The sequence below is a fragment of the Leuciscus leuciscus genome (assembly GCF_965113295.1).
Source record: "Leuciscus leuciscus genome assembly, chromosome: 14".
Classification (NCBI taxonomy): domain Eukaryota; kingdom Metazoa; phylum Chordata; class Actinopteri; order Cypriniformes; family Leuciscidae; genus Leuciscus; species Leuciscus leuciscus.
The window spans coordinates 25,786,003-25,813,638 of record NC_138738.1 but is presented as its reverse complement, the minus strand read 5'-3'; the positions used below and the strand labels follow the sequence as shown (position 1 = coordinate 25,813,638).

Below are 27,636 nucleotides of genomic sequence, written 5' to 3'. Positions count from 1 at the left end.
TGGTTTTGTTCCAATGTAGTATTGTCTTTCTTTCCTTTTTGGATCACAAAAGGAGAATAAAAAAAAAAGAAATGTCCCACTCACGTTCAACCATATAATGGCAGTGAAAAGTGACCAGCATCAAGCTTTTTAAAAAAGACGCAAAAGACGCACAGAATGATTCCATGTGATGCATGCCAAATATTCCAAGTGTTGTGAAAAATAAAATGAAATGTATTATTTAATGTATTTAACGAAAATCCTGACCTTGGCCAATGGTCTTCTATGCACAGCTACACGACGTGCGTGTTCGTGAGACTGTTGGGGATATTTTGGGGATATTTAATTTAATTTTATCAATCAATAAATTCCTCTTGAAACAAACTTTGTTGTATTATTTTAATTTAATACTGTGAAGCTGCTTTGATACAATCTGTATTGTGAAAAGCGCTATACAAATAAACTTGACTTGACTTGACTATTAGTGCCGCAGTTCACTCCGCCTCAAGATAAAAATCAAGATAATAAATACATGACATGAAATACAATGCCGAGAAATCCCCAAAAAGAATTTGTGTACTTTCTTCAGTGAGTTAAATATCTCTGGACTCCTTTTTTCTGATTAGAATGACAGTTGACAAATGTAAGCGCGATAATTATTGTAACGACAAACTATTTTTGCTTGATTGTGGCAAAAATCATAATCATAAAAAACTAATACTAAGTAAAAGTTAGCTACAAAACAGTCAAAACAAATTGCAAACTAAATCTGTTTTCCGGCAGATGTGCTAACAGTATTATTCAGATAAGTAATAGTCTGCAACAGAAACTGAATAAAGCAATCAAATGTTAAATAACACAGCATAGTCTTAACTGTATACATGTAGATTAATGCTTATTAAAGTTACAACAGTTATTCATTCAAGAGCAGTGAATGATTTTACCTTTGTTTGATTAAAATTAATGACACAGACTGAAGCAGTGATATTGAGCTGCTGTCACTTTAAGACCGAATGCACGGATCCAATATACTGTTACCCACGCGTTTTTTTGTTTGTTTGTTTTTTACATTCACTTAAGACATAAAAGACTGTATTTACGAGGATACTTACCAAAATGGCATTTTGGCATTTCTGAGTGTAGGCTAATTGACCATTTAGGTGTGAATCCAAAGCCCACAGAATACTTTGCTTATGCGTATTCCACCCCGTCTCGGAGGGCGTACAGAAAGCTGCCTGGGGAACAGTGTCTCTTTTGCAGATTAATGCACTTTTAATGACACTGTTTAATATCAGACTCGTCTTGCAGTTTAGCAGCAGTAGACTGCATTTTTCAACACTCACTTATTCGGCTGATTTGTATGTCAAGTTTGGCTTAGGGAGGAATGAAAGCGCACTGCTGAATGTGGTGAAAATTGTTTTACCTCGATTTTCTTGTTTTCCTAATCGTTGGAAGCCAAAATCAATATCGAAAATAAAATACAGCCCTACGATGAACACAACAGATATTTTTTACCCAAAAGAAGGTACATAGATTGTATTTCATGTTACGTTTTTGTTAATCTTGATTTCTCAAGAGAGTGAACTGCGAAGCTAATAGTCTCACGAACGTGCACGTCGAGTAACAGTGCACAGAAGACCAACAGTCAGGATTTCCGTAAAATGATACATTAAATTTCGGTTTGTTTTTCACCTAACCCTATCGTATACCCCTAAAACACTTAGAATATAAAGTGTTGCATGGGATCATTCTGCTTGATGCTGGTCGCTATTCACTGCCATTAAATGGATGAGGGCGAGTGGGACATTTTTTTTTAATTCTCCTTTTGTGGTCCATAAAAGAAAGAAGGGTATATGGCATTAGAACAACACCAGGGTGAGTAAATTATTAATTGATTTTAATTTTAGGGTGAACTATTCCTTTAAAGGGTTAGTTCACCCAAAAATAAAAATAAATTCATCACTTACTCACCCTCATGCCATTCCAAACCCATAAGATCCTCATTTGTGTTTCAAAGATGAATGAAAATATTTCAAATGAAATCTGAGAGATTTATGTCCCTCCATTGAACTTCGCTTCAAAAAGGTTCACAAAGAGATCATAAAAACTAATCCATATCATGAGTCGAGCTGTTTAGCCCAAATTTTGTGAAAAGACTCAATGGATTTATATGATGAACAGCTTGAATTCAGGCTTTTTATTCACATATAAACATTGATCAGCAATCATAAACAGAAGCTCAATCGTACTTGCTTGACACACAAGAACAAACCTCTTTGGTTCTTGCAGAAGCTCAAACGTGCTGTGTAACACAAAAGAATTAACCTCATTAGTTCTCGCATATCAAGCAGTCATGCTGGGCTTCTGTTTACCATTTCTGATGTGTGCGTCGATGAATGTTTATGTGCACAAATGTAATGTGAATAAAAGCCTAAATTAAATCTGTTCATCATATAAAGCTATCATGTCTCTTCAGAACCAAGAGACTAAACCGCTCAATTCATATGGATTCGTTTTAATCTCATTAAGAACTTTTTGAAACATCAAAATGGTAGTTGCATGGACTGTCAATGGAGGGACAGAAATCTCTCAGATTTCATTAAAATATCTTCATTTGTGTTTCGAAGATGAACGAAGGTTTGGTTTGAAATTACATGAGGGTGAATAAATGATGTCAGAATGTTCATTTTTGGGTGAACTAACCCTTTAAATGTATACACATACAAGTACCTTACCTGGAGGTGAATGCTAACATGCAAAAATTCTTAATTCACTAATTAAACACTAATTAAATCTTAAATACTAAATTATAAATATCTACAGAGGTGTGATGTAAAGACTTTCCATGGTGACAAACACACCTTAAGAAGGTTGGATGCAGCACGGAGGCTCATACGAGCCACAGATTCTCTTTTTCTCCTCGGCAAGCGTGTGTAACCGGAGCGCTGGCTGGTGAACGAGCAGAGAGAGGTCACACCTGGGGTCCAAGGAGAATATGCTGTATGGGGTGTCCTCGGTCGCTCAGACTCTTCATAACGGAACTGCCGCCCACGAGCCAAAGGATCCACAATCTTAAGAGCAACAGACAGCAAAAAAGACAGACAATGATTAAGTAGTGATGGCAATAAAATTAAAATACACACATATAACTGACCAAATGTCCTAAATATCTTATTAAAGGATTCAAAGCTATATAGAAACTTGAGCATCCATAAACCAAATATTATATATACTGTATATATATATATATATATATATATATATATATATATATATATATATATATATATATATATATATATATATTGATCGACAACATTAGCTTGTCAACTGCTAAAATAATGCTTGCTTATCTCTTCTAATTTGGCATAGTTTTTGGCTTGATTTAGTCATCATCAGTGAAAGCTTTTTTAAAGTAATGATTTTTTTTCATGAAAAATAAAATAAAATACTTAAATATGATTCCCAAAGTCACCACAATTTAAAGATTTGGTGTTGTTTTTGCACACACAAAAAAAATACTCTTCACGTGGGGCCATGCCCCCAGACCCTCCTAGAAGGTACTATGGCAACAATTTTGGCGGCCCTGTGCCCTCAAACATGTAAAATGCATCCTTTGAAATACAATGTGCCTTTACACTTTATTTTAAAAGATACTAGACATAATGGATTTTTGAAAAATAACATTAACATGACAGTATTTGAACATAGCCTTTGTACATATGAAAAGCAAACATAAATGTGTAAAAAAAAAATACTCGACTACTATATTCAATGTTGACTAGCAGCATCAGTACCGTTTAGTTCATTAGTCTCACACATATATACTATGAGCAAATGAAAGGCTGTGGGCTGTAGGTGATAGGCTTATCTTTAATGATATGGAAATAACACAAACAGCATTATAAATTCTAAAGGTACTTTCTGTAATGTCATTTTAATGCTTTAAAAATTTGTTACAATAATGTTTTAAGTTATCTTCATTTGTGAACTACAAATATTGTGTTACGACCCAGTGACGTGTAGCTCCTGCTTGCGTGTTTGCAGGGTGGAGTTGAGTGACAGGTGCTGTGGATTACCTGTGATCAACAGACTGATAAGACTTTTTGGATTCATTTAATCTTCATTAGTGATTACCTCCCCGTTAGTGTTACACTGCCCTGAGCCACGTGGGTTGTAACAACTGATATATGCGATGAATTACAGTAATCAGCATACCATGTAATGAAATATGATTAAAAGTTTTTAACTGATTGACAACCCTACTAACATATAGAAGAGTATCAAAAGATTGTCTATTAGCATTGCAGATGAATTGACAATTTGAAGAAATGCTAATTATTGTTTAAGTTAAATAAAAAAATAATTGTTCTACCTTTGGCATTCTGGGGGCCACAGGTGACTCCGGGCCATAGTCCAGGCTGGCTACCTCATTCTGCTCACAATACTGGGGCTTCAGTTTGCCATATCTCTGACTGCAGTGCCGGAGGCTCTTCCTGTGCCATTCCTGCTGCTTGGATTCACCACCACTGCCCACTCCAAACCACTGAGCTGTACCCCTGTGTTTAGAAATAAAATAAAGAAAACAAATGATCACGGTCCAAGCACCATTGGCTCGACTGGGATTATGTGATACAATTAAAATCTAAAAAGTATCTTTTCAATTACAATGTGCCTTTACACTCAGGTTGATCTTGAATCTTCACTGATAGTTGGGGTGAATCAGTTTACTGCAATAAACATTGGTGTCAAAAGGTACAACTGAATTCCAAAGAAAATCACTCTCTTAATGTTGGACTGAAAGTACCAAAAAAATCAGTAAAAAATTCCATCATAAGATACATGATCACAAAAGTGGCGTAACTTTGTTTTAAAAAGTGGGTGGGACAGGAGTGGGTGGGAGAACAATAACAACTGCAAAAAAAAAAATAAAAAAATAATAATAATAATAATAAAAGTAGTTATACTAAAGGCACCAGGGTGGCGGTGCCACCGGCTTGGGCCCTCCATCGCTGCTCGCAGCTATATATATATATATATATATATAAAAATAAATGTAACTATATATATCTATATCTATATTTATATATATATAGATGTAATGAAGATGAAGTTCCAGTGAAATATGTTCACAATTCCCTATGATATCTTCATGTCCTATGTATGTATTCTGAGTGGCAGTTTCTAGATGATGAGGTTATGATCCGTGATAGCATTGGAAATAATTAGCCAAAATGTAGGCCTACAGTATGAGCCCTTTACCGTGTTAAAGTGATATAAAGCCATAGGATAGCTTTAATATTTTTCTGTGACTGGGTATGTTTAGGCATAAAATAATAGTTCATTCCTACTTCCATAGGAATTAATTGAAAACGCTCGCTCTGCTTCACTTGGCTCTGCTTTTCTTTACAGTAAAACACTGTTCTCAAGGATTCATCCAACCCTGTTTAAAAATAATCCAATACTGCCCTCTTTTGGAAATACTACATATTCAATCGGTAGTATTATTTTATACAGAAATAAATTATTTATAATTCAGATGAGAATAAAGTTAGTGTTAATTAAAATTGTAAGGAAAACAAATATATTGATCTGAAATCTACTATCATTTGCTGCAAATAGGTTGACTATTTTATTATTATATTTTATTACGGCTATAATGAACCGGCTGCGATGTCAAGATTGCAATGCTGGAATGCACTGTGTGTGTGTGTGTGTGTGTGTGTGTGTGTGTGTGTGTGTGTGTGTGTGTGTGTGTGTGTGTGTGTGTGTGTGTGTGTGTGTGTGTGTGTGTGTGTGTGGAGGCGCGGGCATGATCGAACAGTGGAAACATAAAAACATAGGCTACTCCGTCATTTTGTAATAGGCCTACCTGATTTTGAACACAAGAGGGCAGTATAGCCCTATGTTTGAGTTTTTTTTTTTACTAAATAGCGCATTCTGGCTGTTTTTAAACTTATACATAATTCTTGAATTGAAAAAACTGAATAAACCCAAAACTGGGTTTAGTTCTGATATTTGTATAATTTTATATAGAAATAAATGGTGTATAATTTCATTTTTAGAAGATATGAGGCTTTTACTGTTTCCTTTTTTGACATTACTTTAATCCCTCGCCATAGCAAAACCGTTTGAGATATTTATTATCCGTTCACAATTTAGCATCTTTAATGTATTTTCATCATGTTGAAAAAGTTTGGTGGGAATAAAATAAACCACTTAAGAGGAGTGGGTAAAAATGCAGAGGCTGATTTTGCAAATAAATCCACATTCAAACTAAAATATCTGACTTCCTGTTAGTCGGAGCTAATGACTGTAAATTAGAAAGTTGTCCGGCTCGATGAGACCAATATACGTCCTGATTTTTGTAACTGTGGGTAAAACTAACCCCCCCACTTTTGTCAAAAGCATTTTGAAAGTGACACACTTCCTGCTACCAGTTGGTGGCGCTATAACTTTGACTCACAATAGTTACATCCATCTGATCGGCCTCTTACCACGAACACACTGCTGAAGTTTCATCAAGATCAGTTAATGTGTGCAGAAGTTATAACACTTCGTGTTTCTCTTTTCTCGCCATAAATTCGTGTCCTCGCCACGGCCAAAGCGTTCGAGATATCAAAAATCCGTCCGAAATTTAGCATCCTCAATGTCTTGACTTCATGCACACCGAGTTTGGTGGCGATTGAATTAATTCTATAGGAGGAGTGTTTCACATTCCACAGCAAGCGTTTTCCAAACAACCCATAATAGCCGACTTCTTGTTGGGCTGGCGCAAAACTTAGAGCACGAAAGTTGTTCGGCCCGATGAGATCTATATGTGTGCTGAGTTTCATATTAATTCATGTAAGCTAGTTTGATCTATGGACCAAGTTTTCGGACCCCATTCCAGGGGGCGCTGTTGAGCCCCCCTGCCACGCCCGGGTACCAGCTTTAGCCAGGCCCTGATGGCCGCAGGTTCTGACCTGTGTGCAAAGTTTCATGAGTTTGAGCACGTTAAGGGCCCCAAAAGCCCCTCAAATCTTGAAAAACAATTATAAAAGCAGTCTCTCCTAACAGACAAATCCCCCACACCCCCCACACACACAGAGACAGAGAAAGAGAGAAAATTCTCCAAAAAAAACACTTCAAACCAAAATATCTGACTTCCTGTTCGTCGGAAATAATGACTGTAAATTAGAGAATTGTCCGACTCGATGAGACCAATATGCGTACTGATTTTTGTGACTATACATAAAATTAACGCCCCCACTTTTGTCAAAAGCATTTAGAAAGTGACACACTTCCTGCTGCCAGTTGGTGGCGCTATAACTTTGACTCACAATAGTCACATCCATGTGATCGGCCTCTTACAACGAACACACTGCTGAAGTTTCATCAAGATCAGTTAATGTATGCTGAAGTTATAATACACTTCCTGTGTCCCATTATTCGCCACATATTCGTTTCCTCGCCACGGCCAAACCGTTCGAGATATCAAAAATCCGTTCGCAAGAATTCATCCTCAATGTCTTGACTTCATTCACACCGAGTTTGGTGGCGATCGGATGAATTCCCTAGGAGGAGTATTTCCAGTGGTGGAATGTAACGAAGTACAAATACTTCGTTACTTTACTTAAGTACATTTTTCACGTATCTGTACTTTACTTAAGTAGAATCAATAGTGCATACTTTTGACTTTTACTTCGTTACTTTTTGCAGCAATTATTATACTTTCTACTCCACTACATTTCTACAACGTTTCGTTACATTTTCGGATCAGTTTTTCCCCTGCCAAAACAGGGATTGAAAAAAATCTCCATGTTTTCGGTGCTGATCGCGTTGGTGGCGCTAACAATAAAGCACCTAAAAGCTGTCACAAAGAACCAGCAAAAGTAATGAATATGTCAAATATAGCAAGAAGACATTTTAATTGTTTATTAATAAACAAGTGTTTTCTGTGTCGGCTGCAAAGATGAGGTTGACGATACTGATACGCGATCTTCGCAGTAGTGAACGCGCCAGAGAGAAATGCGCATTTCATACGGATTATAAGCAGAGAGCAGTCAGTTTTCTTTCGTTTTGAATTGTTCTGTTTAAAAGTACACATTTAAAGCTGTCTAAAGATATATTTATCAGGTCTGTGAGGCAAGTAGGATACCTTATACGCTGAGTTTCGGTTCATTTATGAGACGAGCTCCAGTTCACTTGCCAGCGCCTACGTGTCGTGATTATCTATTTTCTACTTATTTATTAAATCCTGGCAATTGTTTGATGAAACATTGATTAAAATTGAGATACAATTAATACAAAACGAAATTCAAATTTAAAAAAGGCTTTGTGCTTTCTGTTTGAGGTCTCAGTGAAAGTTTTAAAGCAGTCTTTTAGTGCCTTTCAGAGCGGTCACGTCTGTAACATTGTTTTTTCCTCATAAATGGGAACACGAAAAATAAAATAAAATGAATATGTTATGTTCTGTGGAGAGCCAACCCTTCATCCGGTGGGTATTACTTTTGGTTTGCGCAGTGTAATTCACAGAATTACAAAAAATATTTTTCTACCTAAAAGTTACATATTGTTTGTGTCCCGTAACGCATGTGTAGCCTAGATTTCCCATTAAATATAAAACGCATACTGATATTTTTCAATATGTATTAAATGCATTTTCTGAGAATTTATATTTCAAGTTTTTACTGCAAATATTATAACGATGTAATTGCCAAATATTAAATAATTTATCCTCAACTAGTTTTGTGGTGTAGGTCTACGTATTGTATAATGTTAACTTCAAAAAAGGGGTGTGTCGCGATTCTGCCTTCTCCCTTCTCACACTGCGACACAGGTTCGTAGATCTGAGTGTAGCGATTTCGGATTCATATTGTTACAGCCCTAATTATTAGAATATAGACATTAAGAGAATAAATTGTTATGCAAGTACTTTTACTTTTAATACTTAAAGTACATTTAAAATCAGGTACTTTTTACTTAAGTAGGGTTTTCATTGTGGTACTTCTACTTTTACTAAAAGCCACTGAGTATTTCACATTCCATTGTACCACCACTGAGTATTTCACATTCCATTGTATGCGTTTTCCAAACAACGTATAATAACCGACTTCCTGTTGGGCTGGTGTAAAACTTAGAGCACGAAAGTTGTTCGGCCCGATGAGATCTATATGTGTACTGAGTTTCATATTATTACATGCAAGTGTGTTTGATTTATGGACAAGTGTTCGGATCCCGTTCCAGGGGGCGCTGTCGAGCCCCCCTGCCACGCCCGGGTACCAGCTTCGGTCCGGCCCTGATGGCCGCAGGTTCTGACGTGTGTGCAAAATTTCAAGAGTTTTTGAGCATGTTAAGGGCCCCAAAAGTGGCAAAAAGGCAGAAGAAAAATTATAATAAAAAATAATAAAAAAAATCCTTCTGGAAACAATAGGGCCTTCGCCCTTTCAGGGCTTGGGCCCTAATAATAATAATAATAATAATAATAATTCACATTACTGGTCAAACATCCAAAGGACAGTGTTCCAGAAGTCTTGCGATTTGTTCAGATGCAACTTTGCAAACCTAAGCTGTGCTGCCTCTTTTTTTTTTATAGAGAAAGAGGGTTTCTCCTGGCAACCCTTCCAATCGTGCCATACTTGTCCAGTCTTTTTCTATTTGTTCTGTCATGAAATTTAACATTTAACAAGTTAACTGAGGTCTGTAGAGTCTGAGGTGTAGTTCTTGGGTTTTTGGCTGTTTCTCGGAGCAGTGCGTGGTCTGACCTTGGGGTGAATTTTGTGGGACGACCACTCCTAGGAAGATTGGCAACCGTCTTGAATGTTTTCCACTTGTGAATAATCTTCCTCACTGTAGAGTGATTACCCGAATAACATTCAAATTGTTTAGAAATGTTCCTGTAACCCTTCCTAGATTGATGGGCAGCAATTGCTTCTCTAAGATCATTGCTGAAGATCACACCTGAATGCTCTAGCCCAGCAAACCGCCAAAACTTCTGCTTTTATAGAGTTAGTCACACTTGCTGATGATCGATTAATCAAAGGCATTTGATTAGCAGCGCCTGACTGCTACTTACCCTCTTAATTCCTATGGAAGCAGTAAGGGTGTGCTTAGTTTGTCACACATGAATTCTCCATTTTGGCCTAGTTTTTGTTGAATAAACTATGACACTGTGTAATAGGGGAGCGCGGGGCACAACCTAACGCGGGGCTAGTTGTAACACGCTTGTTTTAAATACTTCCGCACATGCTTGGATGACGAAACTTTGTGTATTTACTAGTTGCCATATCAACACTATATAGAAAAAAAAAATCCGCCAAAATTTTTTTTGGGGGGGGGGGGGAGACATCCATAGACATTTATTAAACCATAGCAAAAGTAAATTTCTTACTTAAGTTAATTTTTCATCTCTATTTTTTGTGTTTATTTAAAATAAGACAAATCTGATATTATTTTAATCTCCAAGATGTTATTTAACAGTTGAGATAGTTATTTAATGCTTCGCTAACTAGCAGAAGACACTAGCAGGGTTTAAATCCCAGTTGTGCAGGCGGGGGCATGTTGTCACACTGCGTTACAATGTGCCCCTATTAGAAATATGCTATTATATTCTATACTTTTATTAATTTTATTGAGAAAACGTGAGAAAAAGGTGAATAAAGACTGTTAGAAATCAGAAATTACTAATTATTTATTTGTTTTGAACTATGTTGTATAGCTGTGTTTTCATGTGTTCGTAGTCAAAACTCAAAAATTAGTTTATATTTAATTATTAAAAATTGCCATTTTTTATATGAAAAAAGTTTTTTAATTGGATTTTATTTAGAAAATATTTTAGTTTGTTTTGTATTTTTTTTTTATTAGATCAGATAACATTTTAAGCTGTCATATATGTTATGTTACAATGTGCCCCACACATGTTACAATGTACCCCACCTATGGGGCATGTTGTCACATTTCACTTCCATTCTTTCGGGGTATATCAAGAAAAAAGTATATACTGTATCAATAAAACAAAAACACACAATTGTACTAGACATGTGGGAAATTAATGTGGGGAAAAATAAATACTCTGAACCAAAAGTAGATTTACACAAACTGAGAAAGTCAAAAAGCGTTACTTTGTGCCCCGCTCTCCCCTATTTCATGCGTTTTTGATCATCTGGGGTTGTATTTACGCATTAAAGTTGCGTTCCTTACTATAGCAACAGTAGGCTTCCATCGAGTGTTCTTTCCGAATGGTCACTTGGACAGTAGAAAAGTGAAAATGGTGGCATTTTATTTAAAGTGAAAATAAGATAAAAACCCTCATATAATGGAGAGGTGTGTTATAAAATGTTCGGTATAAATATGTTTATTAAGGATAAATCACCAGAGATCGGCCTGTCTGTCTGTCTGTCTGTCTGTCTGTCTATCTTCCTATCTTGCTATCTCCATCCATCCATCCATGATCCGGCAGCTATAGAGACCAGCATTTCCACTTGAGATCAATAAAGAAAATGATTCATTATTTCTTTATCCACTCATTCATCTGTGATAGTTACAGTAAGTTTACCTGCGTATGCTCTGAGAGAGTGATGTTTGCCTCCTGAGCGTTCTTCTGTCCCTTGTAGATGGACTGCTGTCCGATAATACTTCACTTGTTTGCTGTAGACTCACACTCTTCTTTAAAGATGGCTGCAGGGACTATAAACCACACAAATACTATCATGCAGTTAAAACTCAGTTAGAGCAGTATAGCTGTATTGCCTCGGTCAACTTTAAACAAAACACTTGGATATCTCTTAAAGACTATTGAACTAATAAAAGTCTGCAGCCCTGATATGCACAAGATGCTGACAATTTTCATCAGCTTCCGCCATTTTATGTTCAAGAAGTACTAAAAAACTGTGAATGGTCTGTGGGCATGCAGAAAGAAAATACATCTTAACTTTTTAGTGTTCAGCAACTAAAAGAAAGTTTTATTTAATCAACCAGCTTTTTTATTTAACCCTTTTGAATAACATTTAATCTAATGCCTTATTTCATTAATATATTGATAAACACCATTGAATATCTATGTTGTTTATTAATCTATATCTATATCTATTCATTCTTTAAGTTGAGCATTTAAGTCCTCAGGCCCCTTTTTTTGCTAACACTGTTTCCTAAAATGCTTTAAATAATTTTTTTCACAATGCACACTATTTAAAATAACAACGCAAATCCCAGAGGTGTGATACATTTGCAAATTTATAAAAAAAAAAAAAAAAAAATTAATATAACAAGTATTCAGACTCTGTACTATGACAACTTAAATTTAGCTTGGATGCATCCAGTGCCAGTCCTCCTTATACGCAAAATACACAAGTTGTGTGAGGCCCCAATTGCTCTCAAAGATGATTTAAGTAGCGTATCACTATATAATGTAAACATGACAATAATATGCGACCTCAACTGATTCAGTCATGTGGATTTTTATTTAAGTTCTGTTTCAGACTCAAGCATTATGCGGTGCCACAGGTAATGACATGTGTCTTGATGTATGGCTTTGGATATAAGTCTGTAGCAGAAAAAAAGAGTCCCAACAACATGAAGCAAAAAAGCAGGAAAAATGCATGTATTTTTGTAATACTTTAAATTGTTAGTCTTATTTAGTCTTGACAAACCTTGCAATGAAGTCATTAAAAAAATCTACATTCATCCACTGTTTTTCATTGAAAATGCCTCATGATGAAATGTAAGTTTCAGTTTGTGTCAGTACACATTAATAATCAAAACGTTCTTGTATGTATTTAAATGTATAAGAAAAAACATGTTCCTCTTCAGTCACACAAGCTGTCGTGTGACTCCAGTCAGTGCTTTAAAAGCAATGCCTATTAGTCTAAATCTTGCATATTTTGAGAATTATTGATGTATTTTCATTAAGCTTTCTTGAAATTTATCATGCTTTAGTTTTGTTAGTAAATCACGCATTTGTAAAATCATTTCAGCTATGTGTGCATTATTTTCGGAAAGCATTTACAGTTTTTTTTTTTACAATAATTTTTGCACTAATATCAGAACCTTTATGTCCTTTTTCAAAACTCTAGACAAAAAACTCACGAGTCACAACCGATGATCAAAATGCAAATATACAATATACATACAGTGCTGGTCAGAATAATTTGCCCCCTTGGTAAATATGATCAAAGATGGCTGTAAAAAATATATCTGCATTGTTAATCCTTTTGATATATATATATTTTTTTAAATGGCAAAATTCTAACCTTTAATTGAAGTAAAATAATTGAAAGTGGGGGGGGGGGGGGGGGGGAATCACATTATGAAATAAATGTTTTTCTCCAAAACACGTTGGGAACAATTATTTGCCCCCTTTTATTAAATACTTTTTGCAACCTCCTTTTTCCAAGATAACAGCTCTGAGTTTTCTCCTATAATGCCCAATGAGTTTGGAGAACACCTGACAAGAGATCAGAGACCATTCCTCCATACAGAATCTCTCCAGATCCTTCAGATTCACAGCTCCATGCTGGCGCTTCTTCTCTTCAGTTCAGCCCACTCATTTTCTATAGGGTTCAGGTCAGGGACTGGGATGGCCATTGCAGATGCTTGGTTTTGTGCTCAGTGACCCATTTTTGTTTTGAATTTGATGTTTGTTTTTGAATCACTGTCCTGTTGAAGATCCAAACATGGCCTGTTATAAGATTTCTAGCAGAGGTTGTCAGGTTTAGATTTTTTATCTGTTGGTATTTGATCGAATCCATGAAAATTAGGCCCACAGCATTAAAGATACAGCAGAGTTTTTCATTTTACACATGGGGTACTTTTTTAGCCCTGTATGAACCAAACCCATATTAAGTGTTTGCTGCCAAAAAGCTTTTTTTTTTTTTTTTGATATTTTTTACAGCCATCTTTGATCATATTTACCAAGGGGGCAAATGATTCTGACCAGCACTGTAAACCTAAGATCCATGGCATTCTGTGTGAGACATGCTGCAGCTGAACTTTTTTTTTTTTTTTTTTTTTTTTTAACACAAGCCTTTATTTTATACTCATACCTTTTTGTCAGATTCAGGTTTGGGAATTGCAATCATCAGACTGGGTGGCTTCTTGCTCTTCAGCTTACTTTCTGATTGACCACTGTTACTGTTTGAGGCCTCCTCTTCCTCAGATGACATTGTGATTCCGATTTTCAGGTCTATTAAAAAAAATATTCAGTTAAACGGCGAACAACACAGAAAGGAAGCACAATCATATTTATAAAAAATAATAATGAATATGACATTTAGGTTTTAAAACAAATCGAAATTGAGACCAGAAATCTTATATACACCACTTGTAATGATATTTCTACATAAACATTAACTTTAATGATATTACTGAAAAATAGTCATCTTTATTATGAACCCATGCAGATTAAAAAACTAGGCAGTATATAAAAGAGCATCAAGACTAATCTGAATGTTTGTGTAACATCCCATTTACTAAGATGCCTTTGTCAGTTTAGTTGATGTTAATTTAGATGTATCCTTCACAATCTATAGTGATTTTCCATTGTCGAGCCAGAGCAAGTCTAACAACGTGCCGGGTGGGGCCAATAGCCTTGGACCTCGAGCCGCAAGGCTGAAATAAAGTTGTGATTCCACTGTCGGGGGAAGTAGCCCTGCAGTGCTACACTAAAACCCGTCCTTAACCCGCCTCCATAGAACAGCGTCACACAACCCCACCATTTCACCAGCATGGGGATAGCTGACTACAGAGTTGTCAAGTCTGTGGTTTTCCTGCAAAATTGGGCTACTTTTGAGTTGCTAAATTGATTTTTTATTCAGTGGGTTGATTGGCCCATTGCAGTAGTTTTGTTCTGCAGACCAGGCAACCCTGGCTGAATGAACATGACAGAAGCGGACATTTGGTCTACTTAAAGACACAGTAAGCAATTTCTGGAAACCGCTGTTGAAAGTGGATTGGACCAAGCACCACAACAAACTAGCCAATCAGCAGTAGGGGCGTACACAATCGTGATGGGGTAGGAGAGAGAGCAAGCAAGAGGAAGATTTGTAGAAAGACTGTTGGAAAAGAAATGGCTAAGAGACATTACAAAAGAGAAAAGATCAGAGGAATATCACTGGAAATAGAAGGGTTATGATCACTATACCCATTTAGGATTACGAAGATTTTGAGAAATCCAGCCCTGGTATTTGTCGTTATCTCACATAAAAAGTCTGCTTCCATTTATTTGGGATCACAAAAATGCACAAAACAACTCCATTAAGGCTTTAAGTGCAAAGGCTTACGCATTTAGAAAAATACTGATATAATATCATATTTACGTCCCATTTCTTTAGAAAGAATGAGCATTTATATTATGCAATCTGGGGAGGTCTGAGCAATCTCTCACATCTCACTATACTGTTATTCTTTCAGCCAGAGCTTACGAAAAAAAAAAAAAGAGTTAACCAGAGTAATTTATAACATATGCAGATGTAGAAGTCCAATATCAACAAAGGCACAGGGAAAAGACAGATGAAACTTTATATTTCTGCCTCATACAATGATCAGAATCCCCATTGGATCGCAATTAGAAGATATTTCAGACAGTCGCTGGCATCTGAAAGTGAGTTGAGCTGAAAATAGTTTTAAATGTCTTAAATGTTTATGTTAGCTTTTAGCCTGATAACAAGGGAAATGAACAGTGGTGTTGACCCTCTCCTGACCCTATCAGATAAACTCCACCTTTGTTCATGACAACTTCTCAAGCACCAGTTGGCCCGCTTTGGATCAAGGTATTCGGCGGACCAAAAACCCCTGGCCAATGGCCATTGGCCCCGAGGAGGCCACATCAAGCCCCAGATGTGACAGTGGAAACGCGAAGTAGATTTAATTTAGTTATTTTTAATGATTTATTTATAGTTTTCACAACAATGAAAACAATCATAACACTACCAAACAACAGACCCCTATGAGGATGAGCATCAAAATAACATGCCTCAAACAGTGTGAAAAAAGCGCCCAGCTCAGGGAAATGAGATGGCAGAGTGTAATCAGGAGGTAGGACCCCGAACAGGCCAACTAACAATGAAGGGTGAATATTAATAGAAATAATAAAAAGAAAGTGAGTCAAAGACAGACTCCTAAAATAGAGATCGACATCCAAATTGTGGGTTAAATTAGTTGATTCTGTGTGACATTTTTTCGCAACATGGTCAGTGCCAAGAAAGTTTATGTCTGTATTTTATTTATTTTTTTCTGACATTTCAGTACCAAAAATCCATTTCCCCAGCCGTAAAGTTCTAGCTAGAGCGGGGAAAATAACCAACCAACACAATCGTAGAAAGGAATTTTTCCGCTGATGACGACTGGACGGAGCAAAGAAATTTGTGTGGACCTCATCAAAAGTCCTTAAATACAGCTACACCAGCCAGGACTTCATCTAGACAGATACTGGATTAGAACATCCTGATCAAACCTGCCAGATCCAACAAAAAACAAGTTTATTTAATGTTTGCATAGTCTAATAAAGGATTTTATTTTAGTATAAAATTAGATTTTTACCTTCTAGCTAGCCTGCCTGTTACTCAGTGATTATATTTAGTAGACAGATTAGGTCCAGTAAAAGTAAATTACATTGCATCACTCGAACCTCTGCAAATTAACTGCCAGTCACAATTAACAAAGCTTATTGGCGATTTAAAACATGTTGTCATCCAACACAATCACAAATAGGCTTTACAACTAAGGTAAAATCAATATTTACAAAGTATTTTAGTACAAAATGTATCCCTCTTCCACATATCCCGCATTGTCCCACAAAAATCACATCTACATCCTGCAACAGAGCAATAACCAGGTGGTCAGCCTACACCCAGGATGTAAAAGCCCTATCCTTGAGAGAGGGAAGAAACAAAGCGTTGGTGTACACTGGGTATAGTTATTGTCTGAATTCCAAAATGGCACCGAGTTGATTCCAGGTCAATATGTAATTACAACATTATTGGTGGATGTTGATGGTTTAAATGAAATCGAGAGGCAAATAAATAAAGAGGACTTATCACTTTTGACAAGACAAGAGTCCATTCAAGCCACGAGTTCAGTCAAATCTTCATTAACCAACAGCAGCTTTTATACCTTGGTGGACAGCTGAGCATTTGAGTCGCATGTAGCACACAAAACAGGTGCTGCTTTGGTGGAGAACAGTGACTGGATCTAAAGCCCTCGTATCTCCATTGCTGTAACGTACCGAAACCACACATGAGAACCCACAACACATGGTGGACACACGTTTGTGCAACACAGAGCGGCTCTCTCACACTGTATGACGTGACGGACAACTTGTCCAGGGCTGCGTTTCCCAAAAGCATCGTAAGCCTAGGTTGATCGTAGAACAATTGCCACCAATGGTCTCTACAATCAACTTAGGCTTACGATGCTTTTGGGAAACGCAGCCCAGGTCTGTTCCATTCACACAGCGCGAGTCCTGAAAATGTATGGGTGGGAGTTTGGTTATTGAATACAGTTGTCACTCACGTAAATAACTGAACTGTGTGTGAATGTAACCATATTAAGGACTCAAATACGAGACTGACAACCATATTGAACATGGCCGTTGTTTGTGCAGACACGGGCTAGAGGGAAGCATTTAGAAGTTCAATCCATGAAATCTTTTTAAAGCAAGATGGTGGCAAAAATGACTTCCATGTTACGAGCTCCAGCAACTTAGAGTATGTATTTACGTTTTTCTATTTTTACACTTTTCATTTTGTAAAACCTTGTGAAAGTAACTTTGAATTTCCTTATGGAAACCCCATGACTCAGGTAAACAACAGAGCAGTTTGTGATAACGGAGAAAAGTTTTGTAGAGTTTGTGACCTCAGAAGGTGCATCTCATTCCAAACAGAAGTACGCGACTGCAGTATAATTAGTCTCATCAAAACCTGGCTTTTGGATGCTATTACTGATTTTGCTGTTGAACCATCAGGATTTTCTAATCATCACGTGGATAGAGACTGTAACCTCACTGGGAAAACTATAAATGTGGGGTTGTGTAGCTGTAGTGTAACCGTAGGATCAAAACATTCTGTTCCCCTAATCTGGAATGCATCATGTTCCAGTGTCAATCTTTATGGCTCCCAAAGTAATATTCTGTTTCTGTTATCGTTTTAACTAGGAATTCCTCCATACATGGACTCCAAACTGGTACTCTGAAATATATACAAAATAATAAACAAACAGGAAACAGTACCTGGGGTACATTCGTTGTACCTTGCTTAATATATGAGATGATTTGACAGATGCCAGATCTTCTAATCGTGATAAACTGATCTCTGGATAATTTAGTTCTTCAAACGAATTTGCGGATTTGATTAAAATATCTGGATTAAGTAATCTGAGGTTACTGCTCGTTCTTGCGTTCATTGGAAAAGGCAGATATATCGATATTTGAAACCATGATCAGCAATGCAACGATTGGCTGGCGGCAAGACAGCAATGTAATTACATCATATTAAAAAAGAATACCACTGTAGCATCTGGACCAAATTATTCATTATATTTAATGAATAATCCAGCAAACTCACTCTCCCAACAATTAAATGAGGCCTATGAAACTTCCCCCAAAACTAACATCCCAAATGAAGCTAACACACTGGCAGAACCCAGTGTCCTGTTACAGGACACATTGAGACTGATAAGACTGGTAATGTTTCAGACTTTGTTGCATACTATGGTTAACCAAAATCATATGTGTGGCATGTTTAGTCTCTATAAACTCCAATCTTCGTCCCCCATTTGCTCATTTACATTACATTTTGCTAACTTTGTGACGCATTAGTATTATAAGAATCTTGAAGATTCTTGTGTTAAACATCCAATCAAACTACATGTTCAAAGGCCTGCTTGAACAATGGGTCGTAAAGAAATTCCCTCCAAAGGAAAAAACTTCTTATTGGCTCACACACCTCCAGAGGGTGTGACATCTTCACGCTTTAAAAATCCCTGATCACAAGATTAGCTCTCTTACCCTCTTACTCTCTTCTGGAATCCTAATGTGATGATGATGCTGAACTAGAAGTTTCTAAGGACCCCCAAGCTTGTGCCAGGCTGCGGCCTTGTCTTTCCATTCCCCAAAGATCCTCTGACTACCACTGGTTCTCTCTCATCAAGACCACATCAGCAAAGATCAACTGGAGCCTCAACAAATTGCATCAGGGCAGTTTAATTCAAATGGGCGAGACATACAAGTATCAAACTTAGTCTCATTATTTGATACATTAAGTATCCTTACCCCTTTTAAAGAAGGGCATGTTAGATCTAAACTGATGGTTTGCTCAAGGTTGTTGATCTGCTGAATTTCAAACAATGCTATAACTTCTTGCTTTCCTGTATTCTGCTTCAGCTCTCTTTCTTTTGGTAAACTGTATGTATGTGTATGTTAGGGTGTACTCACACCAGGAAAGTCCGATAGTTCACTTGCTTTGGTCCGGACCAAATACAATTTTTTTTTTTTTTTTTTTTTTTGGTACGGTTCGCTTTCACACTGCTCTTTTTGCAAGTGAACCAAAATTTGTAAACAAAACCGCACGTGTGCTAAGGTCGTCCATTCATTGGACAAGGATTCTCAAGTAGGGAAATCAGGAAGTGCAAAAAAAAAGCTCAGCATGGAGATATTTCGTACTGCAATATTTGTTCTTTTACTGATTTTGTGTTATGCTCTACAAACGCAATATGAAGAAACTAATGAGTATCATATGATACAATGTCATCATTCTATACGATGTTGTAATTCGGATTTTGAGAAGACGACAATGTGCTGCAAGACGGTTCCGGCAAGCATTTATGCGCGATTAGACTAAAGAGAACGCTCTGTATGTGAATATCCTGATGCACACACTCATTCATTCATTCCATTCCAATGATGCACACACGACGCGCAGAAAGACGCGCAACAGTATCGTGTGGCCAGACAGCGCGCCGTAATGGAATTCTCTTTCGCACTTGAACGAACAATAACACAAACCATTATGCCAAAATGTCCGTTGTGTTAAGTATCCTCATAAGAGCATAAGAGCAGTCAAATAATTAAATGAACGTAAAGGCGCAGTGCTTTCTTGCAATTGGGTCGGTTCATGTTCACGTCGTAAACGAACCGTACCAGAGTTCGTTTGGAACCGTACCGAGACCACCTCTTCAGCTGGGTCTCGGTTCGATTGTTTGGTCCGCACCCGAGTTCGATTGCTGTATTCACACCTGCCCAAAAGGTCCGCACCAAGGGTGGAAACGAACTAGAGTTCGATTCAATCGAACCAAACAAGGCAGGTGTGAATACACCCTTAGAGTAGTTTACGTGTTTAATAAAGTCTTGTTCATGTCACATGTAAAGTTGTCCGTGTCTCAAGCTCATATCTGGAGTCCCTAATCATAGATCTTGACTACTTGCTCTTAGTTGTACTGTAAAGTAATAAAGACATTTCCCATGCCCCGGAAATGTACATTTCTTAGAATTAATAAACAAGTGTTCACGGGACAAACAGGTTAATTGATTGTAATATTAAAGCTACACTGTGTGATATTTTCCCCCATCTAGCGGGGAAATTGTATATGACTACCCAGTGAATATTAGTTTCTGTTCCTTTCAATTTCGAGGGCGTTTTAACTCCTACGGTGGCCGTATTATTTCAAGATTAACATGGCTTCCAGTTCGACTTCGTCCAATTGCGCCTTTAAAACTATCACCTGTGATCCGTCGCAGCACAGATTTATGTTACAAGGTAAACAATACTTTTTCACCATTGACGTGAGGAAAAGTAACGCAAGTTATACTAGAGGTCGTTCTTGCGTTATGCACAACCATGCTATGGTTAGACAAGCAACTATAAAACTTCAAATTTACACAAATAGGCTGGATTACCTCTCGAGAGGAAAGCAGGCAACTTCGGCGTCCGTTTTAAAATCTTTGCTCCTCGAGCTCTTTCCATCTGGGAAAAGTTACTCCAATATTGACTTTGGTCTTGCTGATTTGTCTGTCGCGTTGACGTTTTAATTCTCTCTTTCGCTTCCTTGGCGACTCTGCTACATGTCCTCGAAAATAGGCGTGATCCTCCATCTTCAGCAATCTTTCAAATCTGCCGGCAGTCGCGAGTAATCTCCCCCTCGCATTCGTCTCTGTGTCACTGAGTGTAAAGCGCGAAAGGCGAAGCTTGAATTTACAGGTATGTCCCTCTTTGGCTAATGTAGTTTCAAGATGGAGGGGCAACATGGCGACCGGCATTCGAACCCCTCACCCGTATGTACTTTCAAAGGCAGATTATAAACTTACAAGAATACTTTATTACTTGAAAGAAGTAAATATACATTGAGCAAATATATTTTTGAAAGAACTAAGTGTTTTTTGCTAAGAATCAACTAAAAAAATTACACAGTGTAGCTTTAATTTACAACATTAAGTTAATTATATTAACTGATCCAAATATTCATAATCAATTATAAACAGTTATTATTGATTATTAATATTTCATTGAGCTAATTTGCTACACCACACACACACACACCTGATGAAAAACTTCTGGACCTTTATAATTTGACATCCCAGCCTAGGCTGTGCGTGTGTTTTGTGTGTGTCTTTAGGTGTCGTTTGGAGGGGGCATGGATGACACACCTGACACTTGTTGGACGCAGAGTTAAATGTAGCTGAAACTGTTTGTGTGGGAGCGTCGCTTGGTCGATCGTCTCTGGTATGAAGTTCGACGGCCTGTGCTATGCTGAGTGTCCTGCTTGGCCCTGACGCGTTTCTTTTTGTTCACGTTTGTTCTTGCGTTAAAATAAATGTTTTTGTTAAGAATTGACGTGTCTAGTCTCCCTTCTTGTTGCAGCCTAAGAGGCGGCTGTAACAATGGAAACAGCCAAGCCGCCAAAACGGCATAAAAGATATAATAGAAATATTAAATGTGTAATGTTTGTTACATGATTCCAAATTATTTCCATTATTTCTCAATTTCTAGTATTTGTTCAGGCTGTACATTTTCAATACAATATTGTAATTAGCAATTCATTTAATTTTCCCTGTGAAGCAGATATGTTAAGTGACAGCATTAATGAAAGTTTATTCAGTCAAGAATATTTTTCTAATGGCACAGCAGACAGCATTTTTTATTTGAATCTTAATCTGCACTGCATCAAGCCACTCCCATAATAATGTCACAATTTAAATTAATGCATGGCATAGACTAACTGTGCATTAAGTGTGTAAGACTCCAATAAAATTGTTAGGTAATTATTCCTCACAAATAAATCTCTCAATGAGTAAAACTGGCTGTTTATATTATGATAGACTACTCAATTAAAATATTTTTTTCAAATATTTTTTTTTATTATTATTATTATTATTATTATTAGGGGCCAGGCACCTATTGTATCTGTTCCCGTTCTTATTATTCTTCCGACTGGGAGTCTATGGCAGCCCATAGAACCGATTGCGGGAAAGTTGTTTTGGTTTGACATTCTGATAGAGGACAGTCCCAACATTAAATACACCAATTTTGGTGTTTCTATGTCATTCCCTCTAGCGCCACCACCTGTCCAAAGTTTCACTAATATTTTTCTAATAACTTTTGAACCGTAAGGCCAATCAACAAAATATGGCCGCCATTTAGAATTTTCCGAAAAACCTACTTTTTCGAACTCGTCCTAGACGGTTTGTCCGATTTGCATGAAAATTGAACCAGATCATCTTCAGGCAGTGCTGGCCAAAAGTTATGGAATTCAAATTGATTCGTCAAACCGTTTTCGATAAACACTCGAACAAATTTTACATAGCGCCTGCAAAAACAGTCGTAAGGCTGTATCTCCGCAACGGTTTATCATATTCAGACCAAACTTGGTACATGTCATCACAAGCATGACCTGAGGCTACATGCTGCGTTTCGGCGCAGCGCCACCTACTGGTCCGTAGATATGAAAAATGGCTATTTTTGCTTATAACTTCTGAACAGTTTGTCCAAAAATAATACAATTTGTCTTGTTAGATTCAGGGCAACATGCCGAGTCGACTGATATCCAATTTTACCATATCGGCCATTTTGACTGTCAGCCATTTCGAATTTTGTGCTAAAATGCTGTATTTTAAGAACGCATGAACGGATTGTTACGAAACTTGGTATGGGTCATCAGCACAATGTCCTGAAGGAGCGTGAGAAGTTTCGAAACAGCGCCACCTAGTGGTGAACTCTTTTTTTTTCAAATGCTTATAACTTTGGGTGTGGTCAACTTATTTTCACGAGACTCATCTCGTTAGACTCCTGAATCCTTGCCGAGTCCTACGATACCAAACATGCTAGGTTTCGCCTTACGGTTTGTGTAGCGTTGTGATTTAGCGCTTAAAAAACATTTGGCGATATCTTCGAAACCGCTAGTCCGATCGAGACGAAACCACCGTCAGAAGTTTGGAAACATAGGTCGAAAGTTAAATACCAATGCCCAAATGCGAAAATATTGATAGTAAGGGGTAGTAAAATCCAATCAAAGTCATGTGTCAGTAATTTTTTACGTGTTTTTTCATATAAATGTCTATAACTCCGAAGCGAATTGAGATATCTTCACCACACATATGTATGGGCTCACTCTGAGTACACGTAAAAAAAATGGTGGGACTGAGCCCCTTGGTGGCGCTATAACAGAACAAAACATGAAATTCCCATTGACTTCAATACAGTTTTGTGAAATAAAATGCTATACTAAACAAATGCATTGGTGTAATATTAAGAAACTCAGAATGTGTCATCAGCACCATCCCCTGAAGGTACCCAAAATATTTTGAGCACAAAAGTTATAACAAAATTTCCAAAAAGGCTAATAACTTTTGAATACATCTGGCTATTGAAATGCCACTGGTCTTAATATATTCCTTGGGTCAAGTCGAGAACACAGATACCAAGTTTTCCTTATTTGGCCCAAACTTCCTGTCCGCCATCTTGATTTTCATTCAAAACCTACTTTTTCGAACTCCTCCTAGACCGCTTGTCCGATTTTCACCAAAATCGAATCGTATCATCTCCAGACCGTGCCGACTAAAAGTTATGGATTTCGTGTCGATAGACGAAACAGTTTTCGTATAGCGCAGCAGCAAAGTTGAGGCATGATGCCAAAAGCACTATTCAGGCTTTATCTCTGCAATGCCTTGACATATTGACACCAAACTTTGTATGTGTCATTGTCACTTCACTCTGACCACATCACATCAGTTTTGTAACTGCGCCACCTATTGGTTGAAAGTGATAATCAATTAAATCATATTTTTAATTAGTGTTTCTGTGATTTTTCAGCCATTTCGCCTAAAATCCTCTTTAAATGTCTTTAATTGCTCATTGTTGCAGTTGATCTGACACTTTCAGCCATGTCTTGTCTTCTTATTCTGCTTGGCCCCGGTAATTGCTGCTTGCAGCTATATTTTAAAATTATTATTGTCCCTGCTTCAATAGGGTACTCTTGTAAGGAAGTAGCAAATGGCTGGGACAGACTTTAAGTGTCACCTTCGCTTAAAAAGATGCAATCTAATCCTGTTTCCATGAAATAAGCCTGCTCCCGAGCAGGTTTGAGCTTATAGACCTGTTGCTATGACAGCAACTCCGGGATGACCTTCGAAGAACCTAACAATCCTGGATCATGTAAAATTATCAACAGTAAAATCAAGATAACAGAGTAATCCACATGCGAATAACAGGCCCCTGGACTTCATTGGTTTATTGTGGCTGGGGATTTTAATAAATAAAACATAAAATAGTGAATATTAGTTCATATTATATGAAATAAGATTAATTTTATTAAGTGTAAGTATTTTAAAGTTAGTTTTAATCTTTTAAACATGAGTTGAAGTGTACTTACCATCGATGAAATGAGACTGTCTGTAAATGATCCACTGGAGGCAAGTGTAAATGAGAACCCAAGTGCAGTTTATTATAAACAAAACAAAACCAAACATGAAACAAAAACATGGCGTGGCATGAAAACTCAAAACAAGACATGAACTTGAACAGAACTCACAAACAGTGGTTACAGGGAACAATACTTGACAAAGACACATGGCAAACATGAGGGCTTAAATATACAGACTAATGACAAAACAAGGGACACCTGTGAACAATGATCAGACAATTAACCAATGACAAGACACATGGCAGGATCACATGACAAACAGGGAATCACATGACAGACATGGAAACATGACATGAACAAACCCAAAACGTGACACTGTCTTTTTTGTCTCTATCTGGTTAAAGTCCACAGCTCTTTGAATTGTTTTCGGATTACAACCGTCCATAATGTCTGTGAGAATGAAACGGTCCAAATGAGTTTTGAGAAATAAGAAGCATTGTGGATAAATAAAAGCATATAAAATAATAGACATATGAAATAAGATTAAATTTGATTAAATATAAGTATTCTAAAGATAGGGTTTAAGCTTATCAACATGAGATGAGATGTATGAGAAACTTAGATGAATTGAGATGCATGCAGGGGCACCGCTCCCCATCCTGACTGTGTGTTGTTGTTGTGTATTTGGTTTGCAATTTGTTTCTGGAAGCATCAAACAATTAAAAGGCAGGATAGTCACCTCTAAAGTTTTATTATTGAGTGATCGTGAACGTAAACGAATGTAAACCATCACAGACAACTGTCTCCCATCCTGTATTGTCTGGGAGACCCCAAAATGTGATCATTTTGACATCTCTACACTGACCAGGGCTGTGAGATCAATAGAATTAGATGTTTATACCGGTGTCTTCAGGGGTCAAAACAAAATGGCCAAGTTAAATTTTATATACTCTTATCCATTGATTGTTATGATAAGTTAATCATCCTTTCTTCCTGGGGAAACTGTCTCCCATCCTGTCTTTCTAGGAGAAAGTGTGAAAGAAAGAGGCAGCCCAAAAAATGACACCTCAATTCTGACACCCTCTGAAGATCAGAGCCATACAGGCAATGTTTGATAGTATATCAACAAAAATGTAAAAAAAAAATTTTTTACTAAATTTTAAATAACCTCTTTGATCTTATTCTATTATTTAATAGTTTATTTTTTTATTAGTTAATAGTTATGAGTAAATGGCTCTGCTGTTTTATTTATTTTCAGATGGTCTACACTGAAATATAGTAAAGCTGTATACTTTTCACTATTGGATTAAATTAACCTAAAAAATAAACCTAAAATTACATGACAGATCACGTAATAGCCATAAATTGATCAACAAACAGAGATAAAACATTAAATCTTACATTTTTGATGGTTTACATTTTTTGCTATTTACTTGCGAGTCAGAGTTAAGTTTTGTTTTTCTCCATAAGTTAGAAAAATTATCAGGCTGTTGTGCATTAAAGCCAATGTGAATAGATATTCTACTTATTCTAACTAAATCAACATAAGGTGATATATGAAACACAATATTTCAAACAGTTGAGTTAAATATAATATCAAATATATTTCAAATGATATGATTACAATATATAACATAAAAATAAACATCTTACTAACATTTTCTGAACCAATTTTTATAGCTTTAGCTAAATTAATATATAAAAAGCACCTTGCATTTTTCAGAGAGCAGGAAAAGATCTCCTTACACAGAAATGACCAAACCATGTACAGTGGTGGTCAAAATTGATGGCACCCCTGATAAATATGATAAAAAATGGCTGTAAAAAATAAATCTGCATTGTTTATCCTTTTGATCTTTCATTAAAAAAATTCACAAAAATCTAACCTTTCATTGAAGTAAAAGAACTGAAAGTGGGGGGTAAATCACATTATGAAATAAATGTTTTTCTCCAAAACACGCTGGCCATAATTGTTGGCACCCTGTTATTAAATACTTTTTGCAACCTCCTTTTGCCAAGATAACAGATCTGAGTTTTCTTCTATAATGCCTGATGAGTTTGGAGAATAACTGACAAGAGATCAGAGACCATTCCTCCATACAGAATCTCTCCAGATCCTTCAGATTCACAAGTTCATGTTGGTGCTGCTTCTCTTCAGTTCACCCCACTCATCTTCTATAGGGTTCAGTTTACCCATTTTTGTGTTGATTTTGATGTTTGTTTTGGACCGTTGTCCTGATGGAAGATCCAACCACGGCCCATTATAAGATTTCTAGCAGAGGCAGACAGGTTTTGATTTTTTATCTGTTTGTATTTGCTAGAATCCATAATACCATGTATCTGAACAAGATGTCCAGGACCTCCAGCAAATAAATAGGCCCACAACATATAAGATCCAGCAGTATATTTAACCGTAGGCATGGGGTACTCTTCATCCCTGTTTGCACCAAACACATCTGCTGGGTTTGCTGCCAAAAAGCCATTTTTTTCGTTTTATCTGACCATAGAATCCGGTCCCTTTTGAAGATCCAGTCGTGTCTGACAACTGAATATGCTGGAGTTTATTTTTGGAGGAGCGAGGAGGATTTTTCTTGAAACCCTCCCAAACAACATGTGGTGATGTAGGGGTTGTTTGATACAATTTTTTTAGGCTTTCTGACCCCCAAGACTCAACTAATCTCTGCAATTCTCCATCTTTGATCCTTGAAGAGTCTTTGGCCACTCAAGCTTTCCTCCTCACCATCCATTAAGACAATATAGACACACGTCCTCTTCCAGGCAGATTCGTAACATCTTTAGTTGATTATAACTTCTTAATTATTGCCCTGATGG

At 36.9% G+C, this 27,636-nt stretch overlaps 2 protein-coding genes across 4 annotated transcripts in view; one reads left to right on the top strand and one right to left on the bottom strand.

Moving 5' to 3' along the window:
- Positions 1-27,636, top strand: part of LOC309474407 (uncharacterized protein) — a 328,024-nt gene that overhangs the window by 67,621 nt on the left and 232,767 nt on the right. Inside the window, exon 2 of one of the 3 annotated variants that reach the window (XM_082136984.1) lies at positions 13,738-13,994. The exons of the other annotated variants lie outside the window; for them this stretch is intronic. The gene's annotated coding sequence lies outside the window, so the exon portion shown is untranslated. Of the gene's footprint in view, positions 1-13,737; positions 13,995-27,636 lie in introns of those variants that run through there. 3 annotated transcript variants of the gene reach the window in all.
- The window catches only part of LOC309474318 (inactive rhomboid protein 2-like), a 93,219-nt gene that overhangs the window by 55,295 nt on the left and 10,288 nt on the right, over positions 1-27,636 (bottom strand). The window contains exons 3-6 of the mRNA XM_082136782.1: positions 14,001-14,140; positions 11,516-11,646; positions 4,355-4,538; positions 2,841-3,050 (exon numbers count right to left, since the gene is read on the bottom strand). Of these exons, the coding sequence (XP_081992908.1) occupies positions 2,841-3,050; positions 4,355-4,538; positions 11,516-11,646; positions 14,001-14,120 (645 nt within the window). The 5' untranslated portion in view covers positions 14,121-14,140. The remainder of the gene's footprint in view (positions 1-2,840; positions 3,051-4,354; positions 4,539-11,515; positions 11,647-14,000; positions 14,141-27,636) is intronic.